The sequence below is a fragment of the Spermophilus citellus genome (genome assembly GCF_964194105.1).
Source record: "Spermophilus citellus genome assembly, chromosome: 7".
In the NCBI taxonomy this organism is placed as follows: Eukaryota; Metazoa; Chordata; class Mammalia; order Rodentia; family Sciuridae; genus Spermophilus; species Spermophilus citellus.
In genome coordinates, this window is record NC_138188.1 from 120,855,285 (window position 1) to 120,881,208 (window position 25,924).

At 39.5% G+C, this 25,924-nt stretch overlaps 1 protein-coding gene across 1 annotated transcript in view; it reads left to right on the plus strand.

Moving 5' to 3' along the window:
- DGKG (diacylglycerol kinase gamma) overlaps positions 1–25,924 on the plus strand; it is a 188,457-nt gene that overhangs the window by 11,649 nt on the left and 150,884 nt on the right. Inside the window, exon 2 of the mRNA XM_081302353.1 lies at positions 20,180–20,496. Coding sequence (XP_081158479.1) covers positions 20,430–20,496 — 67 coding nt within the window. The 5' untranslated portion in view covers positions 20,180–20,429. The remainder of the gene's footprint in view (positions 1–20,179; positions 20,497–25,924) is intronic.

Below are 25,924 nucleotides of genomic sequence, written 5' to 3' on the forward strand. Positions count from 1 at the left end.
TCAAGGCCAGACTCAGCAACTTAGTGAGACTCTGTCTCAAAATAAAAACCCAAAGGGCTGGGATGATGTAGCTCAGTGGCACAGCACCTCTGGGTTCAATTCCCAGTATTGAAAATGAAAACATAGCCACCCCTAAAACAAAGTGATGTGCAAAAATTAGAAGTAAAATACTGAGAAAAGGGAACTGGAAATAATTTATGGTCTATTTATGTAATAAAATAATATGTAGCCATGGAAAATAATATTGTATATAGAAAAATGTAACAAATAATGGTCATCATGGAGTGAAAAAAATAGAAAAGAAATAAATGAAGTTGAAAGTAAAAAAAAAAATGTATACGCCTACAGGAAAAATTCTAGAATTCATAGCAAAATGTTAATTGTGATTATAGTTGGGTAATGAGAGTATATGTGATTTAAAAAAATTTTTTTTTAGTTATAGATGGACATGATACCTTTAATTTAATTTAATTTATTTTTTATGTTGTATTGAGGATTGAACCCAGTGCCTCATGCATACTAGAAAAGTATTCTACCACTGAGCTACAAACCCAGCCCATGATATTTATTTTAAAATAATTTAAAAATATGATTTGAATTTTTAGCTAAGATTAATATTGGGTCCACACTGGAATCTATCTTCTTCCATTTTTTGACAGTGACATTAATATTAGATTTACTCATTTCTAGTCCTTTAGCTTTTTTAAATTTGTTTTTAATTTTTTAAATTGATTTTATTATTATTATTATTTTTAAATACACGACAACTGTAGAATGGTCCTTTAGCTTTTTGCTGGTGTTCTTTTCCAAATATTTTTAAAGACCAGTGAAAGTTTTTCAGGAGTCTCCACTGGAAGTTCTCTGGGACATCTTTATTCCCAAGCAGTAGACCAGGCCATTCTTTGTTCTTTCTGCTCTAAAATTAACCAGCTCATTTCCCGAGCTTCCTCCAGCTTTTTTTAGCCTGTAGTGGTGTTTGTCATTTAGTATTTCCAGATCATTTTAAGCTATTTTTAATGGCAAAAAAATGATATTTTATTTCTTTATTTCATGGTTATAAAGTAAGCACTAAGGCGTATGAAGTTAAAAAGCATTCACAACTTCATTTTAAGCTATTTTTTAATGAAATGATTTTCATGTATACGTTTGTGGCATATTCTTCCATATGCCTTTGTTTTCCTTTTTTCTCAATGTTTTTTCAAATATGAACCTATGGGTTCGTCCTGCAGGACTGTTTTTAAGAACCATTCCTTTTTCTTCTTTATTTGATTTTTTAAAAATGTCTCCCCATTTGGGAGGATTTTAGTTTGATTCCATTCCAGAATGTTTTACCATCAAAGCTATATTTGTTTAAATTAAAAAAAATCTATATGGAAATATGTCTGCCTAAGATTTCTGGTTGTTCATTACTACCAGGCTCCTTCGTTCTCCTGAGAGGTCTCTCATGCTGCTTCACCAAGCAGCATCTTTCTGTTGGTTAATGAGGGCCAGATGAGTTCATCCAGTTCAGCTTCTCTACTCTGCATCAACAAGAGAAACAAGATGCATCTGATGTGCTTCTTTTAACAGAATGAGGCTCTCTGCAAATGTTTAGCCGCTGCAAGTTCACTTTCACTGCTCTGACTTCCTTTGTGCCAGAATAGTGGTAGTGAGGAATGCACCAGCTGTTTCCTCCTTGTGGCCAAGTGGCCTACAGAAAGTGCTCACAGTGCTATCACACTCGTGGGATGTTCTAGGTGCTTCATCCTTAGGGTCATGAATTCTCATCAAAAAACCAGTGTTTGGTCTAAAGCCATGTTGCCATGGAGACACACCAGTCTACAAATAGTTTATAATATTCTTTGTAATTATGTTGACATTGTGTGTATGCCAGTGTGTCACTAGGCACATCCCCTCTCATGTTGTTTTGCTAGCATTCCTATGATTCTAGTTCTTTGATGCTTTTTCTTGGAGACTATAGACAATACCATATCCCACATGCCCACAAGATGCATGTCCTTCATGACTAGACATGAAGTCATGCTTCCAGCAAATGGAAAATTATGGCCCAGAAATCAAAGCCAGTTATCAGCATCATTTTTGTTTTCTTTTTGTCCCGGAGTCTCAACTGTCAGCAGAAGGAATGGATGACACCCATCTCTGTTCCAAAGTCCTTCACCATTTTGTCCAAAACTAGTGGGAGATCATGTGAGACAAGATAATAATAGACTTGAATATCTGGAAAAATAACTTGACACAAACTAATAGTTTAGTTTTTGAGCTAGGAAATTGCAACTAGTGGTTTCTGTAAAGTGCTCCCATGGCAGAGCAGACTGAAATGCAGGAAGGTAGTTATGGGGACTAGAAGCAGATGCTGGGGCCAATTAGAAAGCTGTCACCCAGTACAGCGTGGGACAGAAGTGTTGTTCCAAGGAATAAAATGCAAAGAAAGAAACAAAGCTGAGAAATAATCTAAAACAAAACTGAAGAGTTGGTTTCTGACTTAATATCGATATTTTGGGAAAGGAGGAGACCATAGGTAAATGAAGCCAGTGTATCAAGCCCAGTGAACATGGAAAATGACATTTCTATTGAAAAAGGTATTGAGTTTTGGAGATCAAGGTGAGAGGAAAATAAGTTTAAGAGGAGAGCTATTTGTGTTTTAAAGTCACACCTAGTAGAAGGATAGAGGAATGAATAAATGCATGTGATTCCATCAGCAACAGGGTGTCTCTCTGAATCAACTAAAGTCAGTGTGTGATTTCACACTATGATCAAAACAATGTCAGTCAAATAAAATGGTATTTTCTTTTTCTTTAGTGGGGGCTGGTTTCTGTTGGCTATTTTTGCCTAGTCCAAAATGATTCACCCAGGGAGTCCATTCCCTCCAATTGGATTGAAATTTATTAAATGCATTCAGCCAAATGACTAAAGGCTCATGTCTCAAACCCTCCAGTGCCCTAATCTAGCCCACACATCCAGCCACTCCTACTCCCTATAAGCAGATATTGCCACAAAGTTCATGGTTTTCTGCTTTGTTCATTAATTGCCTCAAGGAGCTAAGGTGAAAATTTATACTCTTCTATCTTTTACAGCTGGTGTGAAAAGTATCTTCTTTCCTTCCCATTCTCTTCCTTAAATTGAAGCCTAAGGTTTTTCATCTCTAAATTCATAACTTCTTTCATTTAAACCCTTCTCCCTATGAGGGTACTCAAGGTATCGGGAAACGTGAAATATTTACCTATGTCTGATAAAGAAGGGACGGCAACTAACATCCACTCTACCCTCTGTGCCAGGCACTGTGCTAGGAAATCTGTATTTATTATCTTTAGTCCTGAAACTTAGGCTCAAGAGGTAAAGAATGAGTATCGTGCTCAGGACCACAAATCGAGTAAATGTCATGGATGAGATGCAGGTTTGTTAGACCCCAGAATTATCCTCTTTCTGTTTCCTGACAGAAACAGATTTCTGGGTGTCGGAGACTGTTGGCACATTTTTCTCCACATTGGAAACCAGTGGTACAAAGGAGCAGTTAAAATGAAGGCTTCTATATCTCAGGTCCCAGTGTAAAGATGTCCAAACACACTTGAATAAATTGGACTCCTTAGTATGGAATTTGGGAGAAATGAAATGGTGCATTCCTAATTGGTTTGCACCGAGGAATCCATTAGCTATATTTTCATTGAAATTGAAAATATAAGAAATAATCTCATAGCATGAAAAAACTCTTTTTTAAATGAAACCCAATTTAGGAGTTTTAAAGTTTTGATTTTAGCAGTTCCCCTCTCCAGTGCGAGTATGTAAAACAAGAGTTAGTAAACCCAGGTCTTTTCTTCTCATTGGACCATATCGACATCACAGCACACTGAGCTCTCCTTTCTCTGAGACTCACAGGCCTTCACACACGTAGCCCATGCTGCAGCATTTGTGGAAGCTTTGTGGTGTTCCCAGTGGGCTATTAGTTCACTGAGGGCTGAAATCAATCATAATCCATCTGTGTATCCCCTTAGCTCCTAGCAGAGCAGTGTACACATACTAAGAGCTTGGTAAATGTACAGGCATAATTGTCCTTAGAATGTTATTTCTTTAACCAAACTTTATAGGAAAGGATAGGATAAATAGAAGAGTGAATAGGATTTCAAGTTAGAAAAAGTGTTCTACGATGCATAAAATAGCCATTCTGGTGTAAGAGAACTGTAGGTGGAGGCAATTTATTTATTTAACTATGATATACATTCCTGCAAAGTCTAAAAATATTAAAATTCATATATAACAAATAGTATTCATAAAGTACAGAAAGACATAGTACACACTGTCCATACTGTAAGCACACACACAACACACGTTCATATGTAGTACTTTCAAATGAAAGTACACATAAGGCTCAGTCTCTAACCTGTGTAGGTGAACCATGAGAAACTAGATTTGAGTTGTGCCAGGAAAAAAAATAGAAGAAGATCCAGATGGTGGAAATAAGGAATTCTCTTTAAGTTTTTGAAAAGAATATAAATAATACATTAATACATTTCCTTTTAAAAAACAATTAAACCATTACAAATAATAGAACTGCAGCTTCTAATCTCTATGTATATCTTGGAGTTAATCTTTTTATTTTGTGCATGTTTCTATTCATGTTTCTGTTTTTTTTACAGTTAAATTCATGTTTGTACCATTAATAATATTGCACTTAATTTTGAGCTTTTTAAACATGCCATTTAGTTCTACTAGTTCTAACAGTCAAACACATACACACACACACACACACACACAAAAAAAAAAAAACTCCACAAAAGAGAGTCCATTCTTATGAGAAAACTAAGGCCACATACTTGTAAGTACTAGTGCTAAAGTATGCCTTCCTAACCATGAATAAGATATTTCACCATTTATCCAGTCTTCCCTTTATGTCCTTCTATAAAGTTCATAGGTTTTTCTATAAACATCTTACACATGGTTTGCTAGATTTATTCCAGGGCACTTTATAGCTTCCATTAAAAATTTGAAATATCTGTATTATGCCATATTTCCTAATTGACACTTGCTAGTGTAGAAGAAGATCATTAATTTTTAATATTGGTTTGGAATCAGCCTCTTTTCTGATACCCCTTAATTACTTGTATTTATTGTATTCTCTTGATTTTTCTAGGTATGCTATTATATCACTTTTTAAATGTGAGAGTTTTACCTTCTCTATTCAAATTTCTGTATATTTTACTTTTTCTTATTTAGTTGCATTGGCTAGGACGTCTAGTAGATTGTCAATTAGTACAGGTTATAACTTGCATCCTTTTCCTGTCCTTGATTTTTGTTTCCTAATAATGGGAATGCTTCTAGTATTTTCCATTTAAATATGAAGTTTGCTGTGGGGTTTTGGTTCATAGCCATTATAAAGTAAAAGATGCTCCCTTTATCTTCTAATGTACTTAGAGGTTTTATTTGCATTTTGTTTTTCATTATTTTGGGTGTTAAATTTAACCTTTTTTCTAACATATTGAGGCAGTCACATAAATTTCTATTTTATTATGTTAAGATAGTATATTTGATAGGTTTATCAATGATGACTTAAATCTTGCTTTCTAGAATCAAATCTATATATTGTTTTTGTTTGGTTGTTTATTTTTATTTTTTTGTTTTTTGTTTGTTTGTTTGTTTTGCTTTGGCAGTGTTAAGAATCAAACCCATGCCTTGCATGCTAGGTAAGCACTCTGTCTCTGAGCTACTTCCTCAGTCCCCTGTGTATTGTTCTTTTAATATAATACTGGATTTTACTTTTTTTATGTGAGGTTTTACTTCATTTAATAGGTGAGGTTGGTCTTTAATTTTTGTTTATGCTCTTCTTATTCAATTTTTGTAACCAGGAAATCTGACTTCATAAAATAAATGTAATTTAACATGTTTTTCTGTGCACTGTGCAGTTTGTGCAAGAGAAGAATTATCTGCTCCTTGACGATTGTTAGAAGTGGCCTGTAATATTTATTATCTGAACCAGGGGAGTGGGGCAAGTAGATCTTTGAATATGGATTCAATCTCATCTGTTGTTTTGATAGTTTATATTTTCTCAAAAAAAATTCCATTTCAACTAGGTTTTCAAATGTATTGTTATAAAGTTGAATATTCTCTCATAATTTAACAGAAGCTCTTACAGTTGTGTCTCCTGCTTCATTTCTAATATTGCTGCTCATGCTCTCATTCTTCTCTCTCTCCCTCCCTCCCTTCATCCCCTTCCTCCATGCCTTTCTCTCTGTCATATGCCAAAAGAATTGTCTAGTTTATTGGGATTTTCCCCCCAGTAATATCATCAACAAAAAGAGCTTTTGGGCCAGGCATGGTGGTGCACACCTGTAATCCCAGCAGCTTTGGAGGCTGAGGTAGGAGGATCAAGAGTTCAAAGCCAGCCTCAGCAAAAGTGAGTTGCTAAACAGCTCATTGAGACCCTGTCTCTAAATAAAATACAAAATAGGGCTGAGGATGTGGCTCAGTGGTTGAGTGCCCCTGAGTTCAATCCCAGGTACCCCGCCCCCCCAAAAAAAAGAGCTTTTTGTTTTATTTACTTTCCCATTGTTGCATTTGTTTTTTGATTACTAGTCTGTAATTTCTGACTTCACAACTGCCTTTTTCTTTTTTTTTTTTTTTTTTGGCTTTATTTGGATTTCTCTTGTGTTCCTTTTCCTACCTTCCTGAGTTGGAAGCTGGGTTCACTTTGGATTTGTTTGTTTTCTCATCTGCCTTGTTTTCTGAAAAGTTCATCTAAAGATCTGAGTGTTCTTTAAGCACTGTTGGAGTCAAACTGCACATCTACTAAATCAATATGTAATGCTTCCATGTTTACATTTTCTTTTTAAACAAGAAGTTCCTCGAGAATTTAATTTCTACATTGCCACATATTAGAATTCCTGGATCCCAGACTCTGAGTTAGATATCACTGTGCAGGAGGGTTGGTTTTACTAAGGAATGCTTAGGGGATCACCACGTAGAAGGGAAGGGACACAGAAGCACCTGGCAGAGGGAAAAGTTGGACGGGTATAGTCCTGTGGAGTGTTCCCAGTTAGGAAGAGGGGGCCAGGCCTTTGGACTTAAGGCCTTGGTATCAGTCTAACTGGATGTGGGTCACCCAGGAAGGGGCCATGACCTTGGGAAAGACAGCTTTTTTTTTTTTTTTCCAGCTGAGACTGTTTCTGAAAAGCATTAACAACTGAGAATTGACTGCCAGCTGCATTTCAAAGTAACTGAGGGAATAAATCCTTCTTTGTAAGGAGGATCTGGTTTGAGCAGTTCATTACCTGATATGAATATTCATAGTTTAATATTTTAACTAACTTTTGTTGTTGACTTTTAATCTATATAAGGCGTTTTCCTATGAATTTGAAAAATTTTTAAAGCATGTGTTTTAGTGATTTTAGAATATTTTGACTAGATGTATGTAATAAAACATTTCTAATGAACCCATGTTGTATTCCCTTTAAATTGTTTGGATTTTTGGCTAGGATTAAACAGTTCTGCTTCTAATATACTTGTAGTTGAAACCCTGCAGAAGTAGCAACAGTAGTTGCAGAAATAGTGCTGTTCGCCAGGCATGGGTGGTGCACACCTGTAATCCCAGTGGCGGATTGCCTGTTTGAGGCCAGCTGCAGCAAATTAGCAAGATTCTGAGCAACTTAGCAATATCCTATCTCAAAATAAAAATAAAAGGGCTGGGATGTGGTTCAGTGGCTAAGCACCCTGGGTTTAATCCTTGATTTAAAAAAATCAGAAACAAAAACTAGTGTTCTTCTTATTGTCCATAGTTACTTCATAAGAATAAATTTACAGAAGTAAAATTGTATGGAAACATATATTTTGAGGCTGTTGATAGAGTGTGCTGTTTTGGCTAATTTACTTCCATACCAGCAGTATTGGCGCTTTTGTTTTCCTTGGTTTCCTGACAACAAGAATACTACCTATTTTTTAATTGTTAATAATTGACTGGTGGCAAAAGTATCTTAATGTTGTCTCTATCCAATGAGGTATAGTTTAAATGAATATAAGAATGGATAGCATTTCCAAGCCTAAAATGGTGGTACCAGTTACCATATGGCTAGAACAAAGGGTTGATGTCTAATATTCTAGAAAGAAAATGGAATTACTGTTAGAGGAAATCTTAAATATGTTTACTCCACTCTCCACAATTATCAAATGAGAAACTTGAAATCTAGAGAGTGAAAGTGACTATTCAAAATCACCTAACTACTGAATGTCAATACTGAGATCAGACACAGGGGCTCCAAGCTACTACAATACCCTCTCTGGTTTGCTTGGGAAATAAATTTGTTCTTCCTTCCCATTTTCCAAAACCCATCAAACTGTGGTTTCTCAAAGGGGATTCATGAGCTTCCTGGGATGTGTTTTTGATTTTGTGTTTTATTCAAATGACAGTTTTTAAAATTATTGTGATTATATTTGTATTTTCTTGGTGACTATCTTTTGTCAAGTATTATCCTGTGATTTCAATGCCACTGTTATCTTTGTGACCTGCTTCAGAGTCAGATCACCTGGATTGAATTTTGGGTCCATCAGTTAATAGCTACATGACCTAAGAAAAGTGACTTAATCTCTGTGCTTCAGTTTCCTCATCTTTAAAATGGGCATAATACTTGTGTCTACCTCACAGGGGAGTTATGTGGAGTAAACCAGATGACAGTAATTCACACAAATGGTTTAGGACGGTCCAGCACATTGTTAATCTATTATTAATGAGGTGCTATTCCAAACTGGATTCTAGATACCTCTGGAATGGAAGGGGTTATCCAGAGATATATTGGTGGGGGTAGGGGGTTGGGGGATGAAGTGTTGGTACCCCGGGTGCTGTTGTCCATGGTGCTGAATTGTTACTTTACGATTGTCCACTAAAATATTGTTGGTTCTATGAAGTTTGTGGGGGAAGAGGCACTCTGACTACCCAGTGCCTTCTATAAGTAAATACTAGAATGACCCAGAGGATCCATCCTCAGGGAGTTTATAATCTAGAGGTGATATTAATAACCTTTCTACATCAGCAAACCAGTCTAGATACTGGAGGAATGTGAGCTTTACCTTCAGGCAGACATGAGTTTGAACAATGGCTCAGCTGTAGGGAGTTGGTCTTGGGTACCTTGGTATAGTAATACTTACCTAGAAAGGTTATATTGAGCAGTGCACTCATGTAGAGCCAGTAGGTGCTCATTAAATGGTTGCTGTTGTTCATATTGTTCTGAGAAGCAGGAAGGGGAGGAAGAAAAGGAAAGGAGATTAGAGAACAGGAAATGGGAGAGGCTAAGGGAAAGGGAGGGAGAATGTGAGGTTCATGAAGTGGAGAATGGGGATGGGCCAGCTGACCACAAGTTCCTCCTGGTCCATGAAGGTCAGTGTGGTTTCACATATTGTTCTGAACTTGAATGTTGTCTCTCTGGTGTGGTTTTGTTGTGGTTATTGCGAACACACACACACACATACACACACACACACACACACACACACAATCACCAAATTACCTGGTGCTCTTTCTAGGCTCACCCAAGAGCCATACTCACACTTTTGAACCAGAACTTTGAGGAGTCTCTTCTCAACATTTCTGTTTCTGAGTTGTGGATGAGCTGCCAACATTAATGGAGCTGTCATTCTCTTACCTTTTCAGGTTTCTTTGTTTCTGCTTCTTGTCCTTTCACTTTCTGGTAAGAAACTTATAATCCATTCTGTGCCCTCCAGAGATGACATATTTGGCACAAAATGTCACTAAAGGAGTATGAAAAACAGATACGGATTGGAAAGAAAGGGAAAACTCTGCAGGGAACATAAGTCATAACATGAGAATTTTAGGAGTGTGGCAGAATGACAGGTTTCTGGCAGTCTTAGAGCCCTGGCTTCCTTCTAATGTTTTCTTGCCTCAAGAATGTGGGACTGACACGACTGATCCAGAATCTGTCTGCTTGAGGGCTCCTTAAGGAAAAGGAATAGCTCAGGTACTTCAAGGTCCAATTCTTTGACCCCCGCCCCCATGTTAATGGAAACCAGAGGTCACAGAACACTTGTTCCTTGCTGAGCCACCCTGAGTTTCTGTAGGTCAGGGGTGGGTTCCAAGAATTTTTTTTTAACATTTAATTCAGGTGATACTGTTCTGCTGGTATTAAAAACCATTGATATATATATATATATATATATATAAGTTCTACTTACTTACTACTAACATTATGCTAATAATTTTGTAAAGCATGTACTAATACTATTATTCCCATTTAGAAATAAAGAACAACTTCTTTCATATCACATAGCTGTGTGTGGTAAAACTAAGATTTGAATTCTGATATCTCTAATTCTAAGGCTAGACTTGTTCTTGATGATTTGGGCAGAAGTCTTCCTGATACTGGGTCTGAGTCTAGGGAATAAATTTTCCCCAGATAGTAATCTCAAGAAAGGGACCTTCCATTACCCCCTCAGCCCTGGAGTGGCATTGGACCTGCCTGTTGCTATGTGCAACCTTCCATTTACATTTCCCCTGTCGCGCCCCTAGTGGCAAAGAAGAGCAAACATCCTCCCGGGTTTCACAAACTGGTGGCCCCAGAGCAAGATTTTGTTGAAGTCTCATGTTTTTGCCTCCAAACTTCCTCCATATTTTGCATTCTCTTCCATTCTGTGTTCATATTTAATATAGCCCATTTCCCCTCAACAAATATTGGCCTTACAGGAACATGCTATGCCTTCTTGTTTACCTTCCATTTGAGGATGAGGGTATAGGATCTCTAATTCTGGCTTATTGATTGATTATATTAGCACCTTGCACAGGGCCAGGCACTTAGGTACTTGATACTTTTCACCCAGAAGTAATATGGTGGAGGGAAAACCAAAATGGATTGGGTCCAAATACCACCCTGTCACTAGTGGAAAAATCACTCTGGGTCCGTTTTTACAGTTGTAAAATGGGCATAAAAAATACCTTCCTCACAGGGTTTGATGAATATACAGATGTGGTGAGTAAAGTACCAGATGTGCCCTAGTCTATAAATGAAGGTTGCTCTTATTTTTGCTGACTATTGCAAATTTTCTTGATTAGGTAAACACATAAATGTTTTAATGATTCATCCTCAAGCTATTATCCTAAGAGACTCCCCAAATCAACCCTCAGCCCCCTGCAGTAGCAGGTCTCAACTTCCCCTAAGAGCCTAAAAGCCTCTGATGTACACCAACCCTCCTGATCTCTGCCCCCTGCACATGAGAAGCTCGACTGAGCCTGACATTTTTGTGACTCCCCTGGAGAAGACTCTCATCTTCATTCTCAGGCCACTAAAGGGGTACAAAGTGTTCCTCAAATGGAAATCCTCTCTGAATTCTTATGAGTGGCATGACATATCAAGACTAATTTTTATGTTTAAGGACTACGGACCATATGCTGCTAATCTACTAAATGAGTTATTAGGTATTACTCATATTTGCTATTCATAAACTCAAATTAGCTCATTACCAAGTTCCCTGAAGGCTCTAATTCAGTTATCTGTGAAGTCAGCCTGCCTCTAAAGGCTCAGCAGCTACTGCCCCCGCACTTAAGCAGATGGTTAGAATCCTGTGACCTGGGGGAAGGCCACGTTGTTATCATTTTCATTGCAATGTCAGTCTTGTTTTGAGTTGGTTGTGGTTTTCAGCTACTGCTATACTTTCGTTTTAATTAGAAATTATAGTTCATTTGACTTCAGCATTATCATATTAGTCTGTGGAGGATATTTGGTTAACCCTACAGCACGCAGTGGTACATATTTGCATCAAATTTATTTTTAGTCTACAATTTTCCAATTACTAGATTTTAAGATATGAACAAGTTGTAGTTCAAGCATGAATCATGCATATCCTGTTGCTAAACAGATACATATGTAATCTGAACCCAAAAGTGCTTATACAGTTGTTTTGGTTATCTATGTCTACATAACTAAGTACTCCAAAACATACTAGCTCAACAATCATTTTATTATTTTGCATGATTGTGTACACAGGAATCCAGATCAGGCTCAGCAAGATTAAGTTTTTTCTATTCTACATGATGTTAGTGAAGGCTAGAAAATCCAAGATGGTTTCTTGTCTTGTATGCCCAGCATGATGGAGTTCTGGCTGAAATGTCTGATTGGGGTCTTATATGTGGGGTTTCAGGTCTTGTCAGTGGCTGGGTTGCTCAGTTCTCCTCCAAGTGATGTTAACCTCTCTTTTTCTGTCTGGCCTTTCCACGTGGTCTCTGTGTGATCTTTCCAACAAAGTGGTCGAAATTCATATCAGGCAGTTCATTGCTCCCAAGAACACAAAAATGGAAGCTACCAGGACTTCTCAAGGCTTGGGCCTGACAGGCACAGCATCACGTCTGTCCACTGCATCTCTGTGATTAAGGCAAGTCACAGGTATAGCCCAAACTCAGAAGGAAGGGACTCAAAAAGGCTGTGCATAGTAGGAAGTATGGTTTCTTGGGGACCACCAATATAATGGGCTGTGACAATTCATTAATAGATTCAAGGAACTTAATAACTTGAATCTACTATCAGGTTAAGCATAATAAAGTGGTCATGTTATAAGTTTGTAGGTTAGAGTTCATAATCCTGATAGCCTTTAAACTTATAGGTCATATTTTATATTAAAAGGTGTGTGTCAATCCATATTTTATTATAAAGTTAGCAACTAATAAGGATACTATTCAACAATTTTATTCCAACTTGAGGATTTTGTTCTCCCATTCTTTATTATCACTCTGTTCTTTCTCTACGTGGACATGCAGACAGATGTGGTAAGATCTTTTGTTCCATGCAAATGATCTCCGTCAAAAAAGGTCAAGCATGACTTTTCTAGTGGTCAAGAAATGAACCTTCAGAGACCTTATAATGACTAGAGCTGTGAAGTAGACGGAACTCTTTTTCTGCCCAAAAGGAGTTCAGAGTTCAATAGGAAAGAGAGTTGGTATTTAAGTCAGCTTTTTTTTGTCACTGTGCTCAGAAGCTCTGACAAGAACAATTAGAGGAGGAACAGTTTATTTGGCTCACATTTTCAAAAGTTTTGGTCCATAGACCACCGTCTCCATAGCTCTGGGCTTGGGGTGAGGCCGAACATCATGGTGGAAGGATGTAGCAGAGGAAGGCAGCTCAGGACATGGCAGTAAGGAAGCAGAGAGAGCTCTGCCGGACAGAGGTACGCCCCCAGTGACCCACTTCCTCCAGCAATACCCTACTTGCCTACAGTTACAGCCCAGTTAATCCATATCAGGTGATTAATCCATTAATTAAGTGAGGATCTCATAACCCAATCATTTCACCTCTGAACTTCCTTATATTGTCTTACATGTGGGCTTTTGGGGGACACCTAATATCTAAACCTTAACATTGGCAAGTCCATATAGTGTGGTAAGTGTCATAATGAAGAAAAGCCCAAAGTGCTATTGGAGAACAGAGAAGCCATGCCCAGACTAGGCTGGGAAATGTACGAGAACTTTAAGTAGGTGATACTTGAACTGAAATGCAGAGGCCACATAAATGTCACGGGATCAAAGAAGGAATAATGGGAATAAATGCCAGAGATGGGACAGTTGTCAAGAGGTGACTTGTCCCAAGTCTGGGAAGAGAAAGGACTCTTTTTAGCTTCTAGTCATTCTTCTTTTATAAAAAAAAAAAAAAAATGGATGCATTATGGCTTTGTTATCAATCTTCAGATGCATATAAATAAGCTCCCCCAATCTGATGTCATATTCATGAATTAATGTTTTTAGGAGAGCAAAGAGGAGATGAAAAGGTGTTTGTTCCTGGATAATTGGGTATGGATGATTCATTCAAATGAATAGAGAGACCTGGGGTGCAATTCAATACTCATTGAATTTGCCATCTCCTTCTGACTTGTGATTTCCATGCTGACATCTGTACAGAACAAATAGAGTTCGATCCAGTATACAAAATTGCAGAGCTAGAAAATGTGTCAGAAACCATTATTCCCACCCCCTCATTTTATAGGCAAGGAAACTGAGGCCCAGGGAGCTGAAGCCATTGCTCAGAGTGGCATAGCTTTAGTGACATCAAATACTCTTCTCCCATCCAAGTCAGACAATATCCAATCTGAGTTTTATTTAGAAAACCCTATTAAATTTTGTCCTGTCAGGAAAGATGCTCAGGGTGGTAATAAGAAGATTGTTTACACTGAAAGGAGCCTCTGAGAGGAAAGTGATTGGGCTGGCTGCTGAGAGGAAAAGCCGGCTGGTGGGAGCTCCAGCAGCCCTCCATATTCCCCTATCAAAGGGCAGAAAGGCAGAGGTGGGCTGTCGTGTGGGATCCATTTACAGAATCAAGCAGTGTTTCAGCCCCTGTTTTCTCCTGGCAGAAATAAAGAACAGTGCCACTCCTTCCCCTGTGAAGCCAAGGCTTGAGCTACAAAGGAACAATGATGGTAATAATAAGAGCATTTGTTGAGTTATTACAACAGACACCTCTTCCCCTCCTTACCCCTCCTCACCAGGCGCATCAGCTCTTTCAGGAAGCTACCTGACCTCTATGGCTGCTCAGTCCCATGATGCCCTGGTCATATCTGTACCACTACCCTTACAACTTGTGACTGTGTTTGTTTTTTCAATCTTTTTTTTTTTTTTTTTTAGTTGTATATGGAGTCACTGCCTTTATTTGTTTTTATGTGTGCTAGGATCGAACCCAGTGCCTCACACTTGTGAGGCAAGTGCTCTCTACCTCTGAGCTACAACTCCAGCCCCACGGCTTGTGTGTTAATTAGCTGTTTAGGTTTTCGTCTCCCACACGGGACTGTCAGTGTCAATACGGAAATATGTGGAGTCCTATGGAACACAACTGGGAGAGCAGATAAATTTGCTCAAAGAGTTCCAAAAAGAAAAGAAGCAACTTTTTATACGGAACCAGAGAGATGAGTAGCAAGGTGGTTTGTTATAGGAAGGAAATAATAAAGGGCATCCCAGGTAGATTAAAGACATGGCATATTTGTCCATTAACTAAGGTTTCTGAGATCCTGCCGTGTGTCAGGCACTTTGCTAGTGCTAGAAGTAGACAGAAGGTCCATCTGGCTAAAGCATAAAATGTGTGGGGGAGGAGGTAACTGGGGTGAAAATGGGAAGGTGAACTATCACCATGGGTTAGAACTGGCTGAGGAGTTGGCCCTTTAAGCCCCAAGAAGCCTCTGAAATGGAATTGTTAGAGTCACATTTGGTTCCAAATGAGGAAGATCTCTATGAATAGATATGGAGTGATTCATAGACTACATTGTTAAGTGAAAAAACGATGCAAACAACCATCTATCATGTGCTGTCTTTTGTGGAAGGAGGAAAGGGAAATAAGGTGTCCATGTGTCTGCTCTCTGTGCAACAATTAACACAGGAAAAATTGACAAAAAACTTTCAGGGGTGAGTGGGAATAAGATGGAAAAAAGAGAGATAGGAACAGAGAAAAAAGAATGGGGGAAAACAATGCTTCCCTGAGTATACCCTTTAATATGATTCAGGCGTTTGGAACCAAACTGAAAAGAATCCCTGGGAATGGAGAAAACACCCTAAAGTGAAATTCAAACAGAAAGTAATGGGGGTGGGAAAGAACTGACGCAAGCAGCTTTGGAAAATAATCTTTTGAGGAGAGACTGTTGCCTGAAAATCAAAAAACCTGAAAGCAAATTGTGAACTCTTTTTCACAGAGGTGTGAACTAGCAGTTCCGAAATTTCTGTGTATGGTAAGGTTGAACAAATAAGTATCTTGTCAATAATGGAAACAAAGTTTGTTGGAGAAGAGGGCTTAAAAATATGGAACAAGGGGAAGGCTAAAATGGACATTGTTGGACTGGAGGTGGAGGCATGAGCATGAAGTCAGGGTGATGGATGGATGGAGAGGCAGAGATGAGATGTCTGTGTGCATGTGCATGTATTTCCTAGATCTGTAGGGAATATGTTTACAAAATAAGGAATCTCCTCTTAGTCTTGTTCCAGGTGGTTGGAATGAGCTTCTGCTGTTCAAATCTGAGACAATTTGAGAATCCAAACAAATAAAGATAGCAATGGATTATAACCCACTGGATAAAATAAGAATCCATGAATATAATTGAATATATATAATATATTATATATGACATAATATATATAATAAATATATGTATATTAAAGCAACATATTCTATACTTATTTATATGTGTTCATTATTTATATGTTTACTTAATATAATTTGTATTTATTATATATGTACTTTTCATAGTGCATATATACTGACATAATAATTTACATATATATATGCTGATATAAATAAATAAAGGAGAAGGGAAAGCTCCTTCTTGCAGTAGATTCTCAACTAATAAATATATAGAGAATGATGGAATTAGAAAGTCACTTCCATAGTAATAATTAATCTAGGCAAGAGTGAATATTAAAACTAGCGGATAAAACTTTGACAGTAATTACAAAATTCAACCACCTGGAACAAGATTAAGAGGAGGTTTTGAAGTCTGTGAAACACTGTAGACCTTCCTTCCAACTGCTGTCAGCTGACTGCTTAAGCCATATTGCTAAACACTGTCAGTAGTGGGTAAGAAGAGTAGGTATTCATTGAGTGTTCACTACCTGACATGCATTGTGCTAAGTGGGAATTTGGGGGCTTAGTAGTTTGCATATATTAACTCACTTATTCCTAACATCAACTCAGTGAGCCTTTTTTCAAAATCGATATCCTCACCATTTTTTTTTCCCTAGAACCAGGGATTAAACCCAGAGGCACTTAACCACTCAGCCATAGCCACAGCCCTTTTTATTTTTTATTTTGAGACAGGGTCTTGCTAAGTTGCTCAGAGCCTCACTAAGTTGCTGAGGCTAGCCTTAAACTTGTGGTCCTCCTGCCTCAGTCTCCAGAGCCACTGGGATTATGGATATGTGCCACCACGCCCTGCTGGTATCCTCATTTTTAAGAGGAAAAAGCTGAAGTTGAAGTAATGAAAGATTTATCTAGAATCAAATCAACAAGAGACAGAGCCTCAGATTCCAATTCCCTGCCTTTGGCATTGAGTCCAATGTTGCCCTATCATGCGGTATGTCTCTCGGTCTTCTTAGAATTCTGCTGACGAAAATGTGAAGAATAATTAGACCATTGAGGCATTCTTAAACCAAAGCAGTGGTGGCTGCCTTATTCTCCTTTTTCTGCCTCCTCATTTTTCTCACCTGCAAAATAGAGACAGCAATACAGTCATTTTTCATTTAATGGCAGGGGTGTGTTCTAAGAGCTGCATTGTTAGGCAATTTTGGTTTTGTGTGAACAACATACAGTTACTTACACAAACTTACATGGTATTAGGTCCAACGCTCAACACAGTCTCTTGATGTGAATGAGGGATGTGGTTACATGGGGTGTAAGAGGCCACTGCCATCATAGCATGGCCTATTAGTTTAGTAAGCTTTTTGTTTAATAAGTAGGAGAACATGTTAAAGTAGTGATAAAAAGTATTGTGTAGTATATACCTAAACTAGTAACTTATTCGTTTACTATCAAGTATTACATGTTGTTTGTAGTGTATGTGCTATGCTTTCATATTACTGGCAGTGTAGTAATTTGTTTATACTAGTATTACCACCATCACGAGTAATGTGTGGAGCTATGACATGATAGTGAGAACATCACTGGGCCATAGGAATTTTCCAGCTCCATTATAATCTTTTGGGACCACTATCGCATATGAGGTCTATAGTCTGTTGTTGACCAAAGTCATTATGCAGTTCATGACTACACTTAATGTACGTGTTCTTATGAGGACTAAATTAGATAAGGTACGTAAAGCATTTGGCACAGTGTGAAATGAGTGTCCATTAAATGATAGCAGCAGCATTGGTAATTGCGGTCGTAATGTTGAACTCCCTAGTAAGATGGAAAACATTTCTAAGAGACATCTCTTGCTTTGGGACTGAATTGATGATCTGGGACTAGATCATAAAGAGCTCGTGTATCATGAAAAGAAGATTACATCTTATTCTATAAGCAATAGAAAGCACTGAAAAATTCTGTTACTTGGAGAGATGTGATCTGGTTGGCAATTTGCAGAGCAGACCAAGGGGAAGAGAGAAAAACTTAAGACTAGGAGATCAGAGGAGGCTGTTGTCAAAGACAAGGCAGAAGATGATGGGGGCCTGGTGTGCTGGTGAGGAGGGGATATGTGAGAGACAGCCACACTCCTGGATGGGTGCTTGGATTTAGCAGGAGAGAAAGGAGAGGAGCTTAGGTGGACCTTCAGCCTCAGGCCTGGGTGTAGCCCTGGTAAGGCTTGACCAGCATGCAGAGGAGGAGCCGGCTGGAGACCTGGAAAGTGCCAGCTTAAGGTGGTTTGGAACAATCAGCAAAGTCAAGGTAGAAACTTGGATATTTACATCTGGATGGAGGACTCTGAAGATCCAAATATTCAGATCCACATTGGGAGAGAACTTAGCCCCAGAGAGTAAATGAAGTTGTGGAGACAGATGAGGTCCCTCAGGGAAGGAAGGGAGGTAGAGTGAGGAGACAGCTGAAGATAGAATTTTGGAAACACCAATGTTTACAGAAAGAAGAGACCAAAGGAGACTGAGAAAAGGAACACTCAGAAAGATAAGCAAGGTTCAACGTGGGAGTTTTCTGCCATGGCACAGGCTGTGACGAAGCAAGGGAGAATTGAAAGGCTGCCTGTGGGATTTGGAACTGGTGATCAGCAAAGGCAGGTGCCAAGTGCAGAATCCAATTTGCCCCTTGATTAAGGAGAGACTGGTCCTTTTTAGAGGGAAGAAATCCACTTAAATGCTCCCAGCGATGCAGGCATCTCACCTGCCAGCCGTGCACTCCCATCTACTGCCCTTCCTTACAGAACTGGAGTCCCTCTCCCCACTACCCCCGCATCTGGTCAGCCCCCGTCTGCCCACCTATTCACTTCTCCAGAGAACTCCCCACATATGCCTGCCCACTAGGACCTCCATCCTACATTGCTTGTATGCTCCAGGATCCCCAAACCTGCTTTGAAGTTGGTTCCCAGGATGGATACTATTTTATTAAAACCATTTTTTTTTGGTACTGGGGATTGAACTCAGGGGTACTCGACCACTGAGCCACATCCCCAGCCCTATGTTATTTAGAGACAGGGTCTCACTGAGTTGCTTAGCACCTCACTTTTGCTGAGGCTGGCTTTGAACTCGCGATCCCCCTGGCTTCAGCCTTCCAAGCTTCTGGGATTACAGGCATGCGCCACCGTGCCCGGCAATGGCTTATTCTTTAGTAACGTAGGATCCTGTGTTGCAACTCGTCTTTATTTCTCCTCCTATTGGGTCGATGGTTTCCAACCAAATTTTAAAAATCTCAACCAGAACAAGAATTAAACTCCTAATTATGATCAGTCTACAGATTCATGTATAACTGAAAGGCAAGTCCCCAGGCAAGACATACTTTTACTATGGTAGCTGCACAGTAATATTTTCAACTCCGTTCCATTCTACCCTGTTCTATTTCATGTTTTTAAGTGCTGGTCCTGGCCTACTACATTAATTTTATATCCCACAGAACTGATTTACTGTAATACGCCGTGCTAGGAGGGGATAAAAGAAAAAGACACCATTTTTCTGAGTCCATTCCCTTTCCCTTCATTTAGGCCCCTCAGCAGGCCTTCCCTCTTACCTCCTTTTTATGGCTCTGAGAGGACACAGAACTGCTTCTATCACTAGATTTTAGCCAATTTTGGCATTATATGAATTTTCAAAATGGCTCACTAGGGGAAGGTAAGCAGCTATAATAGTAGAATTTAGAAATCAGTGAAGGAGAGAATGGCTCACCTTTCAAATCTCCCCTTATAGATTACTGTTCCTGTAATTACTCTTGGGGCATCCTAAGGCATTTTCATTCCATGCGGATTCCTTTAGGTAGCCCTAATACTACCACTCGCCTGAACCAGTTAAACTTTCCCAGTAAGTCCTACCTATACAGGCCTTCCCTGCATGGCCTACCTATATTCATACAGGCCACAGATTGCCACTTGACACCCACCCACAGCTAAACAACAAACAGCAGTTGTGTTGCTCTGGTTTCTATGCCCTCTGCAGCCCTTTCCAAAGGGAGATTGCTCCCTGAAAACCCTCTGAACCATTGCCTTCTGTGGATCTTTCAGCAAAGAACTTTTGTGTTTTTCTTTTTTTTTTAATTCTAACATTCTCATTTACAATGTCTTTTCTGCTTCTACCTAGGAAAAGCCAAAATTTGTGAATTCACCTTGACTACAAACAGGAGAATGTTACCTGAGGAATAGCAGAGGATTTTTCGCAACTTCAGAGACTTGCCTGCTGCTACCATAGGCGCTTGAGTCCCTTGAGAAGTGTCCTGAAGGGCTCATTTGTTGCACATCTGCAATGAGCCAGTCCCTGTGCTGGGCCTCAGCTTCACCTTGGTGAACACAGTTCCATCCCTGGCCTCAACGTGCTCACACCCAGTTTAAAGATGAGCGAAGAGCAATGGGTCTCTCTCACTCCCGAAGAATTTGACCAACTTCAGAAATACTCTGAATGTAAGTAAATGGATGAATGGACAGACATGGGATGGGATTTCATCTTGCCTGGAGAGGGTATTTCTGGAGAACAGAGCAATACAATCATTACAAAGCCACAGAGAGCAAAGTCAGGCCTGACAATTTCTATTGCCTTATAAACACAGAATTAGGGTCTTTAATATAAAAACAAAATATTTTTTAAAATATATAAGAAATTACCTTTAGGTTCTATAAGTAATACATGCTCACCACAGAATTTGGGATATTCATGGAAGAAAATCGAGTGGGTTAAAAATCGCTGGTCAACCCTATGATCGGTTGAGATCACTCTCCTCCTGTGCATATTGCTTTACATAGTTGAGTTCTAACAATGTACCTTGTTTTTGAAACCTGAGCTTTTCACCCAACACCATCATAAGCATTTGGTCAAATCAGTTAAACCTCTTCATTGCATAATTTTGAAGTGCTGCAATTTCTGTGTTTCCGTGTTACTCAGTGACTGACTTGAACACTTTTGCATTTGGACCCAAAAACCTTCTTTCAGTTAGGGACTGAACTCTGGTGTGTGAATCTCTCTTGACTTTGATCTGGGAAGTCTTGGGCTTTTGCTTGGACTCTTGGTTTCCCATTCATTGTGCCCAGGAACCATTTCAATGCATTAAGTCAGCAGTGGAGAGGTCCCTTGACACATGGGCATTTAGTTGTGCCTGCCATGGGTCACTGCTAATCCCGACTGGTGACAGGATTCTGCTTAGGCTGAGGCAGAAGCCTGTGTGATCACTTCCCTCTGCACAGAGTGGTCTACATTGACTGTGCCACGGCACTGATTTTCTTGAGTGCTTTGTCATGCAGAGTTGCCCCACCCACCCAATTTCCTCTCCCTTCCTTTTAATTATAATGGAAGCTTTCCACCTGCCTGCTAAGGTTGTACAGGTCCCCTCCAATTGCCCTTTTGGTGGCCCCTCCCTCTCCCTCAGGCAGCCCCTCCCTCTCCCTCAGGCAGCCCTTGTCCACACCACTGATTTAAAAGTAAACCAGGCCTCCCACAATTACCAGCTCTGCTTCTTGAGACAGTCCTTAATACCCCAAGCCTCCATGTCCTCTTCTGTACAATAAGAGGACTGAACGAGGTGTTCTAACCCTGTGGTACCATCTGGGCCTAACATCCTGTGACGTCACATGGTCCCAAGGTCAACAAGAGCCCCATTGGATCCTGATCGTTCTCCCTCTTGGTACTGTGTGGCCTGTGCTTTCTTGTCTAACCTTGATGAGTTTAAAGAAACTCTACAATGTATTGACAGGGAACAAGGAATCACCCCCTGGGGTAGCTTGAATTTAATTTAGCCTGCTCCATAGGTCAGCAAAGTATCAGCCCGACAAGGATGAAAAAGAAGCATACAGAAGAGTCCTACCCTAGAGGGATCAGAATCTTGTTAGGGTGTCAGAAATGTGCTCCTGACATAAACAGAGAATTGCTCTAAGACATCAGGAAGGAGGTGTTGGCTAAATGGAGCTTATAAAGGTACAAGGTACAAGAAATCCAAGGCCAGGGAAATCAATACAGGAGAGTGTGTACCACACATAGGGGGATTCAAGAAATTTATTGTCTTCAATCAATGGGGACTAGAAATCTAAAATCAAGGAGTTGGTAGGGGTGGTTCCTTCTGAAGACTGTGAGAGAAGGACCTATCCCAGGCCTGTTTCCTCAGCTTATCATTGGCCATGTTCTCCCTGAGTCCCTTCACATGGTCCCTGTGTGCCTGACTCTGTCTAAATTCTCCCTTTTTATAAGGACATGGTTTTACTGAATTAGACTCACCCTATTCCAGTATGACCTCAGCTCAACTAATCACATCTGCATCCACCCTATATAAAGTCGCATTTTGAGGTACTGGGGATTGGGACTTTAATATATGAATGGGGTGGGGGGGACAATTGAACCCATATCAGATGATTTAGCTGAGTGAACTCTAAGGGAGAAACCAGAGTATTTAGTAATAAGTGGCCCTTCCCTAGCTTGGATTTTTTTTCTTCAGCCATCATCTTTGTCCTGTGACCCTTTCTCACCCTTTCTATGTCCCAGGACTAGACAAGGTACTCCAGACCTGTTGTTCTAATAGGAGAGGGAAAAAAAGATAAAATTCTTGGAAAATAATTAGTCCTGAGAGGAAACCCTGAAAAAGTCACTTTTAGATGCATTCTGGTACTCAGTCAGATCACATTGCCATAGCAACCGCTCTTCCACAACCACATAAACAGGAGCTTTACAATAGCGAAATAATGAAGTGTACAGCCCGAGAACTGAGAACTTCCTCCCATGAAGTTACCAAGTGGGAGGGGCTCTTGGAGTGCTCCATTTATGTAGCAGAAATCTGCATATTCTCTGGTGGCTTTCTGGGAGGGGAAAATCCATTCTAAAACTGCTCTTGGAAAAAATCAACCAAGTTATATTGTTATATTTTGTGCCTCTACAAATATGTAAAAACAAATTCCACTATTACATGTAATTATAATGCACCAATGAAAAAGAAAAAAAAATGATAAAAACTGCTTGTGGAGGCATAAACTTGGGAATATACATCCAATACTATTTTGTATGCTGTTTTCTTCTCTCTAACAGTATTCCAATTATCTATTGCTGCATCAAAACCACTTCAAAACTTGTGGATTTGAATACAAGTTGGGAATCTGCACAGGACACAGTGGGCATGACCAGTCTCTGGTCCACATGTTTGAGGCTTTAAGTGGAACAACTCAAAATGACTAGACCATTGCGTAGTGGTTCCTAGGTGGAGCCTCTCTGTCCAGCACCTCCTCATCTTTCAGGGCCTCTGCATGTGGTCTGCTTCTAGCAGGACTTTTAACATGATGGCCCAAGACTCCAAGAGCAAAAAGGCAGCAGCTGTCAGACCTTTTAAACACCTTGGCTCAGAGGTCCTAGAATGGAGCTCCTTCTACATTCCATGGTTTAAAGCCGTTCCAGGCCTGACCCAGATTCCATGGGGTGAGGGAATGGACTCCATATCTCATAGACAGTGGCTCACAGTGAGAGATGGGATGGCGGGGATGGACAGCCACCATCTTTAGAGACCATGATTCCATCATTCAATGAGCTCTGGGAGCATGATTTTTAGTGGTTGCAGAGACTTCTTTTGAATACATTTAAGTATTTCATTTCACCGAACAAGTTATTACAATCTTAGAATACATTAACACACTCATTGTGTTTAGTAAGGCAAATTGGGGTCCCCTCCCGCCCTATCCTGATCATGCCTCTCTGGACATAAAACATGTATTTATGGGTACTACAGTTTACAATGGATGATGGATAAACCACATTTGTTTAAGAAATGTTGCTGGCAGAGTGAGGGGCTTCCCAGCCTGATTGGAGAAATAAAGTGTGCTTTTGCTGGGGAAGGGAAGGAAAAATTGCTTGTTTATTAAAATATGTCAGTGCTATTTGGGGAAGAGGTGATAAATTAATTATGAATGGTTTCAAGATGGTAGCCTTGGGACTAGATGGTAGCCCTGGGACTAGTGGGAAGAAATCATAGGTCATGCCTGTCCAAGGTAGAAGATTGGCTTTCAAGGGTTGAGTTTCCTTTCCCTAGAACTATGTGGCAGAGTTGGCCAAGGCACCGTAAGAAAGATCTGAGCCTTAGTTGTCTGGTTGATTCAGTGACCTTCAGGAGCCTTTCCAGGATTTAGTTTCTGTGTTTATAGCAAGTTTCTTTTTTACTTTAGAGAGAATTGCACATGGGGACCCCCATGATTGAGCCTCTTTCTGAGAATACTGTTGTTTTGTTGGGATGGGGGAAATTTTTTCCAGGATTTATTTGTTTGTTATTTAAAAGTTCCATGATTTGTCAATGATAGAAACTATTAGTTTTTTTTTCAGAAAGGAAAATAGTTGGTGAAGCCTCAGTTTGACTTTTAATTCTATAACATTTCCTTCATCAGCTAGTGGTTTCTTAGATCATGAAGAATTTTTAAAGCTGGAAGAGATCTTACTCATCATTAATTCTAATTCCTACCCATCTTATGAATGAAAGCACTGAAACCAGGAGCCCAAGGTCACACAGAAGGTCAATGATAGCATAGGAATTAGAACTAAAGTCTCTCAATTGTAACGCAAGTTCAGTTTGTTTCAATTCCATTTCAAGAAATTAAAAAAATGTCCAAAGGAGTTCAACTTTCAACCATACCTTAGTAAATAGATGATAGCTCAATTATATTATAACAGAGCAAAATTTTTAAGTATATTTAAAAATAATGGATCAGTACATTGTGCCATTAGGATATATGTTTTGTTAGAGTCCAGTGAAGGCGAAGTTTCTGACTTTATAAAGTGTAGATAGAGTTCAGAATCCAAACCTGTCAATGTGAATAGGGGAGCCAGAGAAAATGTTTAAGGCTGATAATGTAGAACAAAGTAAGGGTCTGAATACGCATTGTTGAAACCTGCATCCGAGACCCACAAGGGTCATCTCTCATTGCTTTTTAGAAGAGAGAACCATGACTATTTCTCACCCATATCTCTTTTTGAGTACAACTGGTCTTTTTCTTTAGTGAGGACCAGGACTCTGCCCACAAGGAGTCCCAGAATCCTATGGATGGGGAGAAATTTCGATGGAACAGTGGCTCTCCAAATTTGGTTTAGCTCTCCTGGACAGCTTGTTAAAATGCAGATTCTGAATCACATGCAAAGCTTTGATCATTTTCAATGCCACTCTGGACCATTTACTCATAATCTGGAAGCATGGGACCCAGGCATCAGTATTTTTTTAAAGCTGACCAGGTGATTCCAACATGCAGCCAAGGTTGAGAACACCTGGTTTATCTTTTCCCTCTATGCTTCTGGGAATTACAGGGCACATGGCACAAGCAAGACCAGCTCAATCCCTTTTCTAGCCCTTGTTGTTCAATAGATCTTTATTGAGTATCTGTTTGTGCCAGGCAAAGAGCTACATGCTGAGGATAAACAGATACTCAATAAAGATCTATTGAACAACAAGGGCTAGAAAAGGGATTGAGGAAAAGAAGCCTAGCTGGGAGAGTAGGATATAAAGTGAGTCAATGCTTATGAAGCTGGACTTCTTGTAGGTGCTTCCACATCCTGCTCTGGGGCCCAATTCCTTCTGACTGAAGAGATGGGACTTTCAGTGCAGTGCTCTTGGTCCTGGCTCCTCTGTTTGGACATCATCCTCTCTCTTTCAAGGGTCTCTTTCAGGACCCTCACAATTTTTGTGTGTGTGTATCTATCTCACTGTGTTCTTTACTCCTTGAAAAAATTAGAAAATTTATTCATACATTCCAGCCTTTATTTGAATATAGAAAATTTATATTTTATTTCTTCCCTCATGTATCAACTTTTTCTCCCCTTTCTCTCTGCATCTCCACCTTTCCTTGTCTTTGGAATATGTCCCTGTAGCCTCAGCATCATGGT